Source organism: Mus caroli, chromosome 6 (assembly GCF_900094665.2).
Source record: "Mus caroli chromosome 6, CAROLI_EIJ_v1.1, whole genome shotgun sequence".
Classification (NCBI taxonomy): domain Eukaryota; kingdom Metazoa; phylum Chordata; class Mammalia; order Rodentia; family Muridae; genus Mus; species Mus caroli.
Window position 1 is genome coordinate 114273626 of NC_034575.1, and position 8148 is coordinate 114281773.

The following is an 8148-nucleotide window of genomic DNA, read 5'->3' on the forward strand; positions in this document are numbered from 1 at the left end:
GGATAACATTTGAAATTTAATAAAGAAAATATCTAATAAAAAATTAAAAAACAAAACAAAACCTGCAGTCAGGTGGCAGCCACAGGGTCCCCTGAGCAGACTGAAGGTTTTACATTTTCAAAGAGTCCCTGCATTTTTAAAATGCAGGTTGATATGGGATGGGGTCAGGACCAAGGAGACCAACTGTCAGACAAGACTCACAGGACATGCAGTGACATCATGTGATAACCCCTGCACAGCTGATTGACAGGAACTCTTGGAGGGGNCAGACGCAGGAAAGCAGGTGGCACATAGCTGTGACTGATGGATGTCTGCTGAAGCTGACCAGGAAGTAAAGGGACATGGCCTCCCAAGGGCCAGCGCAGGCTGAGGGCTGCAAGGTAGAGGGGAAAAAAGAGGATTTTGCCTAATGTGGTTGCTGACCACATGTCTACTGAGGGCTGAATGGTCAAGCATAATGTATATANTCACTGCAGAGCAATGCAGCCTTGGGAAGAAGTAGTTCTGATGCGTGTTACACGTGTGAACTAAGGACACTATGCTAAGTAAGGTGAGACCATGACAAAAGGATGACAATGACACTTGACGAAAATGAGGCAGTCAAAATCAAAGACAGGAGGTGGGGTGATGGCTTCCAGGGGAGACAGTGAAGCTCTGTCTCGCAGATTTACCTTGGAGCAGGTCGAAATGCATTGTTTGCTGAGCAGTGTGTGCACAGCATGGGAGGGGAGGGTCCTAGGTTTCCAGATGCATTGTCAGAATAAAGGGATGTGCAGCTCCAAGGCAGGCAGACCTCCAGGTTTCCAGGGTATCCCTGTGCTTGCCAGTCAGGCTGGCCCCAAAGCTCCGGGCCTGGAAACGTGAACCACACCACCTCCTTCCCATCTCAGCACCCCCAGAGCCTAGCCCCACAAAGTGGGCTAACCATCCCCCTCCTAGGGAATGCTCAGAGGGCTATGAGGGTCCTTCAGGGTCTGGGGCTAGCACAGCTCTGAGCAAACTCAGTGACCAGGGTGGGGTATCCTCCTTCCCCCAAGTTCAGAGGTCGTTCTGTGGATATCAGTTGGCCTCTTTGGAGCAGAAGGGCACGCTGGCCCAGCTGCTCAGAGCTGGAATCAGGGCAATCCTGCTGAGGTCACCCCACTCCTGCATCAGCCCCTCCTCTGACAACAAGAAGGGATTAGAGGAGAGGCCAGTGGATTAGAGGGGGTGCTTGCTCACTGCCTTCCCCTTTGATNACCTGGGGTGGACCCTCTGCCCGCTGCAGCTGGAGGCAACATCTTTTACTTGGGACTGGCCAGCAGGCAGAACACTTGCATGCCCAGGAGTTCCTGTGGCAGCAAATTATCTCCCATCAGGAGTTCTATCCTCCTCCCCTGCCCCTCCCCCAGTGGGAACACCATGGCAAGATGCCCCACTCTGTCCTCTAGCCACAACCAAGACCACAGTGGACAGTGGACAGCAGCGTGGACCTTCCTGTGTAAGATGCCAATCATCCTGTGGCTGCTGCTGTCGGACACCTCCCTGCCTACTGTGAGGGGCCAGACCACAGTTCCTCTGGAAACGTGAGCCTTGACTTTGATCCTACCCTGAAGACCCCTTCTTGACGCCTCCTCCTTCTGGCCAGCCTCTGAGAGAGCCTTTCCTTCCTAGCCTCAACCGCCCCCCCCCCCCCGCGCCCCATCCCCAGCCTCCTCGTATCCTTACTGATTTTGGAGTTCACATGTCTTTACCTTCTGGCTTTGTGTCGTTGATGTCCGGTGTAGATGAGAATGCAGGCACCCAGCAGGGAGGATAAACTACAAGGTAGCATGGGTCTGGGCTGAAGAGGTGCTGGAAATGACCTTTGTGTCACACCCCTAGGGCTCATGGGGTGACTGTGTTTGAACACCAAGTAGGGGTAAAACCACTGTGAATGGACAGGCAGGCTGGTGCCTACATCAGGGCTTTGTCTAGGGACTCAGGATGGGTTCTGTTGGCCTTGTTCTCTCCATACCTGTCTCCTTCAAGGCTTCAATTTTGCACCACACATTAAAACTGGTATTTGGAAAACACTGACACTCAGAATTTACATTTGATACAATCTCCCTGGATGGTTATTTTTTCCCCAGTCGGGAACATTCCAGACACTAAACNGAGCCGAGGGTCCTAGACTGACTCTTCACAGTTCACATCTGTGTCTAGCTGCTGGTACCCAGCTGACAAGACAGGGGCCCATGCCATGTCTGTGATTTGGGAAGAATGGGCTTCCATGACACTGGGTGACCTCCCCTCCCCCCACTCAGCTCAGCACTGTTCCAACGATGGCTTTCAGCCCAGGCAGTCTCTCGGAGAGGGAGGTAATACCATTCTCCAAGCACGCAGGTCCACAGATGAAAGTGCTGGAATCTGTACTGCTGAGCCAGCCTGGCTTTTGAGACAGCCACTGCAGCCTTGCACAAGCTGGGCAGTCTTTATCCCAGAAAGCAATTTCCGGGATGGCAGGGGGCCAAGCAAAGATGGCTGGCATCCAGGGTGGCCATCCACACAGAAACCTCGAGAGCAGCATGGGATAGCCACCTCCCAAAGCCCCACTGCTGCCTTCTGTTCCCAGGAGGACGGGGCTCTACCACACTCTCTCCTCCTGCTCTTACCTGGTCCCTTGCAGTCCTTCACCCCTGTCCTGTTGAACCTCACACTCAGCCCTCAGCCTTGGCTACTTGCCCTCCCTACACAAGGCTGCCACAAACCTCCTGGTTCCCGNTCCTGGAGACTGTGGTCCCCACAGTTGGATGCATGAGGTGTTCCCCTCTTCTCTTGATATCCCACCTCTTGATTCCTGGAGCATAGAGACCGGCTTCTTCTGGGCTCCTGAGTGATTTTTCTGCCACCTTCAAGAGAACCTTGCCGTCTGCATGTCCCTGAAACCACAAGATGNCCCACTGCCTGCTCTCACAGATCAACCCATACTACACACTTTTCTTGCCAAGACTCCATTTGCCCTCAGTGTCTCAATCCCACACGTGCCCCTAAAGCTCCTTCCAGTCTCTTCCCTGTCAGACTCCGATACTCAATGCCTATGCATGCTTCTCCCTGAGCATCATGGGAGTTTGTCAAGATACAGTGTTCTGGCAGCCCCTCAGGTCATGGGATGCACAATCTACCTAATGACACTCAGTGACCTTGTGTCCGAAGGCTCACATTTACCATGGCCCAAGCTACATGCATCACCTTCCTCTCTCCCTGATTCACTCTGGCTGCTTTCCTTACATTCTCACCTGCAGAAAGTAAGCCAAGCTGGAGGCTTTGAAGTCATTTTCCACTCTGTTAGGCTCTCTACCTAAAATTCTCTTTGAAATCTCCTCACCAGGCTAACCTCCACCTCACTGAAGATGCTGAACTCAGATCCTGTTTCCTCTACGTCTCAGATCAACTAATTAAGACAGTCCCCCAATAGANAAGCCCACAGCACAAACCAATGTAGACAGTCCCTCACTGATCCTCTCCTCCTNGGTGCTTCTGGGCTGTGTCAAGTTAACAAAGCTATTCATCACAGGAATGCTGGGTGTCGGTATGTGTGTGTTTGTGGATATGGATGTCTGGGTCTACGTGTTAGTTGCCTGCTTTGCATATATGTGATGGAGCTGTCACCTTTGAGGATCTGACATCTGATCGTGATAAGGATGTACACATAGGCTTTCCTGTCCTGCAGAGTGAAGCTGTGGGCCGATACCTTCGGCAGGAATCTGTACAACACGGTGACCAGATATTCAGGCTCCCTCCTGCTGCAGAAGGTCAGTGACCTCTCCCAGGGGGCTCAAACACAGTCAGAGGGCCTCTTNCCAGAGATAGACATCCCAGCATTAGAGCTGTAGGAGGCCCGAGAGACCTTGTCTCAGATGGAGTGCAGGGAGACTCTACTTACAGGGTTAACCAGCGTGAGCAGTGGGGTCAAGAGCAGTCTGTCAGTTCAGATGTTCAGGAAGCCAAGGACAAGATTAGACCTGCAAGAGATCTATTGGGTGGGTGGCAGAGGTTTGGTGTGGATGCCTGGGAAGAATCAGAGAGAGAGAGAGAGAGAGCAGCTGATTAGAGCACAGACATGGGGGACAGGAGGGCCATCAGGCAACCTGAACATGCCAGCTTCAAGCAGCAGGTATCAATTTCCTCTATGCATTTAGAGCGGTTCCAGTGATCCCGGGACTCAGGCTGTGCCCAGGCACACAGCATCCGGCACACTCTGGCAGGCTGAGCCTATGCCTGGCTTCCAGCAGAAATGGGCCTGACAGAAGGGCAATCCTGCCACACTTGTTCATTANGTGCCCAAGTGCTGATCCCTGGCTGTCCTATGCTCAACCAGCTCATGATGGCATCTTTTTCCAGTGTCTGACCCCTGGACCTATTCATAAGGGCTTGGCATCTGTTACACTATAACCTAAGAGAGTACAACATGCTTTAATTCAGATTAACCACAGTCCCAAGAGGCATCTTCTCCNTCTTGCAAGTGATGGGATCNTTAGGTTTTCTACCAGCCCTGAGCACGCTGATACCCTCCCTCATCCCCTTTGTACTACAGAAAGTGGGAGGAGCCAGAGTGGATCCTGGGGTCTCCTGCAGACCTAAGATTCCAGGAGCCCTCACAACACCCCATTCTGTTGTGACCCCTGCAGCCCAAGTGAGGAAAAGGAGGAGGGATTGTAGTCATTAGGGGTAAAAGCGTTAGCAAAGGCTGTAGAAGCATCATGTTTTACGGAGTAGCCTGCCTAAGATCACATGGCCAACTGTATACAGGGCTGGCCAAGAGTCATTGGTGACTCGTTAAGGATTGTCCCTGAGCAGATAGGAATTTGAAGCCAGTTCCTAGGCTCCCCTGGATTTACTAGCATCACTTCTTCTGGAACAGCTGAGCTGGGTTCTTTAGTAGGATGCAGGTGCGTGCACACACACACACACACACACACACACACACAGAGTGTACTGTTCTTGGGAACGGAGCAACGGTGAATGGACACAGAGGCTGCTTCTTTGTCACCTTCGTGGGTATCACAGCAAGTGTGAGGACAGGCACTGCTAGTAACCCATCTCCCTCGGTGTCCAGTCTCCCCCAAGCTGCCTAGCTCACTGGCTCTGACTGGTGTCAAGTTTAGTGGCTGCCAAATGTCANCCAACTCCTACTGAGGATAAAAACTGCCCTGTGTCTGGAGGCCTGGACAGAGGACATGTGAAGGCAGACAGATGGAGACTGATGGCCATGGGTATCTGACTGTAGGGGAGCTGGTAAGGTTTGCACCCTGGTCCCAAGCAAAGATGCACTTCTTTCCATCTTTACCCTGCGCAGAAGTACAAGGATGCAGAACCCAGTCTGAAGATCAAAGAGGTGGATGGCTTGGAGCTGGTGAAGAAGTTCTCAGAGGACATGGAGACCATGCTTCGGAGGAAAGTCGAGGCTGTTGAGGTGACACTGTCCCTCCTGTCCCTCCCCCAGCACTGGCCTGGGGACCCTTTTAGGGACTCCACTGACTGTAGATGGTCCTCACCTGGCTGGGTGGGGTTCACGCTGTTTTATACTAAGAAAGTCACCACAGGCGTCAGAGGAGGCATGTCCTACAAGGGAGAGGACACCTCTTGTTCCCAGCCAGGCTTTGTAGATATTCAGGGACGAGGTTACCTAAGCAACTCAGAACAACCATGGATGGTTGATCCTCATGGATGAAAGGCCGAGGGAAGAAAGCAGAGGCGTTGAACAGGGAAGGGAANAGCAGAAAGTTTGGTCTGTGGTAGCCGAGGAGAGCCATTGCTGGTGACGCCCCCTTCCCTTTGCGCCCCCTCCCTCAGAGCCTGGTGGAGGCCGCTGAGGAGGCTGACCTGAATCATGAGTTCAATGCATCTCTGGTGGTAAGTCCTCTGGGGAGCGGGTGCTAGGCTGGCTGACTGGCTCTGTCCCACCCCCATGGCAGCTGGAGGACCAGCTGTGAGCAGATCTGAGCAGCAGACACTCATTCTATGTCCCTGTGCCAGGCTGTGCCCTGGCTTTGCCAGTCAGGCTTTCTTTCCACCTCCTAAGGCTCTCAGAGAAGGAATAGAATAAACATGTGGTGTGGGGGTGGGTCAGTGACCCCTGGGAAGCAGAGGGAAGAGGGACCGACCGACCCACGCAGCANGGATAGCCTCGAGGAGGGGACTTGGGAAGCTAAAGCACTAAGGGGCATCTCTGTGCCGAGAAGCAGAAGACACAGGAAGAAGAAAGCTCAGGTTGTGTGAGGAGGTGACAAATACAAGCCTTCTGTGTCCAGGAGACAGTAAGTCAGGATATCACCAGAGAGGGGCCAGGGTTAAGATCTGGTCTGGGATGCTGGGTGTCCTGGTTGCTTTCCGTTACTGTGGTAAACACCAGGGTCAAAAGCAGCTTGGGGAGGATTAGGCTTACACATCACAGTCCCAAACCATCAGTGGCTGCGGAAGCCAAGGTAGGAATTCAAGGCAAGAGTCTGGAGGCAGAGACTGAAGCAGACCCCTGGAGGAAAACCCGCTTTGTGGGGTTTTTCCCTTGGTTCACTCAGTTTGCTTTCTTATGTAACCATTCACCATCTGCCCACGGGTGGCACTCTTCACAGTGGACTGGGCCCTCCCACCTTGACCGTGAATCAAGGAAATGCTTCCACAGACTTGCCTCCAGGCCAATCGGATGGAGGCATTTTTCTCAGCTTAGACTGCCCTCTGCCAAGATGGCCTGAACTTGTGTCAAGCTGACGGAAAACTAAGCAGCTCTCAGGGAGTATGAGGGCTGGAGTCAGGGAGGAACATGGCTGGGCCTGAGCTCAGAGAGCTAACACTGACTAGAGGCCAGCAAGGTGGAGCAGGGAGGGGTGTTATGGCCACAGTTCTAGAGGGACTTAAGGTATGAGGCTCNGAGTTGGGGGCAGTCAGGGGAATTGGGTATGATCGTGGTCCCGTGGGTCACAGCCTTCCCACCCTATGGAGAGGAAACGGAACATGGCACAGGTCCACTTGCAGGGCAGAGCCCCAGAGGCTCCTCAAGCCCTCTGGCTCTCCAGCACCCTCGCCACCTGGAAGAATCAAACAGTGCCAGCAAGGTCCTTTGCATCCTTGTGGCTCCCTGAGTCTCCATCTGTCTGTCAGTCTGTCTGTCTCAGACTAATTTTGCTACATACACTAAACCAAGTGGAGAATCAAAGCAATGATTGGGCCAATCTGACCCCAACCAGCCAATGAACCTTCGGCTCCATTTATCTTGTCGTGCGCTGTGACCACATATCTCTATCCACCACTGGCAACATAACTGAACTGCAAGGCCATTCCCCACCCCACCCTGCACATCACTTCCGGTTCCCCTTGAAGCTTCNGCTGCTTTCCCTGGGTCCCTCCTCCCTTCTCGTCTTACTCTCGGCCTCTTTGTCTCTGGGCTGTCTCTTCTGGGCCCGTTCCCCTTTCGCCCTAGTTTAACTACTACAACTCGGTACTAATCAATGAGAAGGATGACAAGGGCAACTATGTGGAGCTGGGAGCTGAGTTTCTTCTCGAGTCCGACGCGCACTTCAGCAACCTGAGGGTGAATGTCTCCATGAGCAGCGTTCAACTGCCCACCAACGTGTACAACAAAGGTGACTGTCGCCTCGCCACTGGGTAGTCTAGAGGATAGCATGGGGATCCTAGAGGGTTTTAAACATTTTGTGTCCATTTTCCCAAGAAGGACTACAAGGCATTGGCTGTCTCTTCAGCTTCCTTGATACGATGAGAAAAGAAATTATTGCACAGCATAGAGTATTCTGTTCCCTGTTGCTATGACAAAGTGCCTGAAGCTGAGTGACACAGGAAAGGTTTCCTTAGCTCAAGGTCTGGGAGGCTGAGTTTAGCCACATGGCACTGCTTTGGTGAGCTTCCCAGCTGCATCTCACTGTGGCAAAGGTCTCATGGTGGGTGTCTGGATACGGGGCATCAACCATGCAGGAGCAGGGAGTTAGAGAATTTGAAAAGCCAGTCTCTCTCTTCCACAGCCNTGTTTTCAAGAGAACTCACCAGAGTCCATAGAATTCTATGGGCTCTGTCTTAGGGCAACACTCATCATGATCCAACCACCTCTTCCCAACTTCATCTTTTCTCTTATGATTGTGCTGAGCACCACACATCCAAACCCTGGGAACACATACA

General features: G+C 52.6%; 1 protein-coding gene across 1 annotated transcript in view; it reads left to right on the forward strand.

Moving 5' to 3' along the window:
• The first annotated feature begins 1401 nt into the window (after nucleotides 1-1401).
• Cacna2d4 (calcium voltage-gated channel auxiliary subunit alpha2delta 4) overlaps nucleotides 1402-8148 on the forward strand; it is a 111090-nt gene continuing 104343 nt past the window's right edge. The window contains exons 1-5 of the mRNA XM_021164150.2: nucleotides 1402-1565; nucleotides 3692-3773; nucleotides 5318-5434; nucleotides 5815-5874; nucleotides 7439-7601. Of these exons, the coding sequence (XP_021019809.2) occupies nucleotides 1402-1565; nucleotides 3692-3773; nucleotides 5318-5434; nucleotides 5815-5874; nucleotides 7439-7601 (586 nt within the window). The remainder of the gene's footprint in view (nucleotides 1566-3691; nucleotides 3774-5317; nucleotides 5435-5814; nucleotides 5875-7438; nucleotides 7602-8148) is intronic.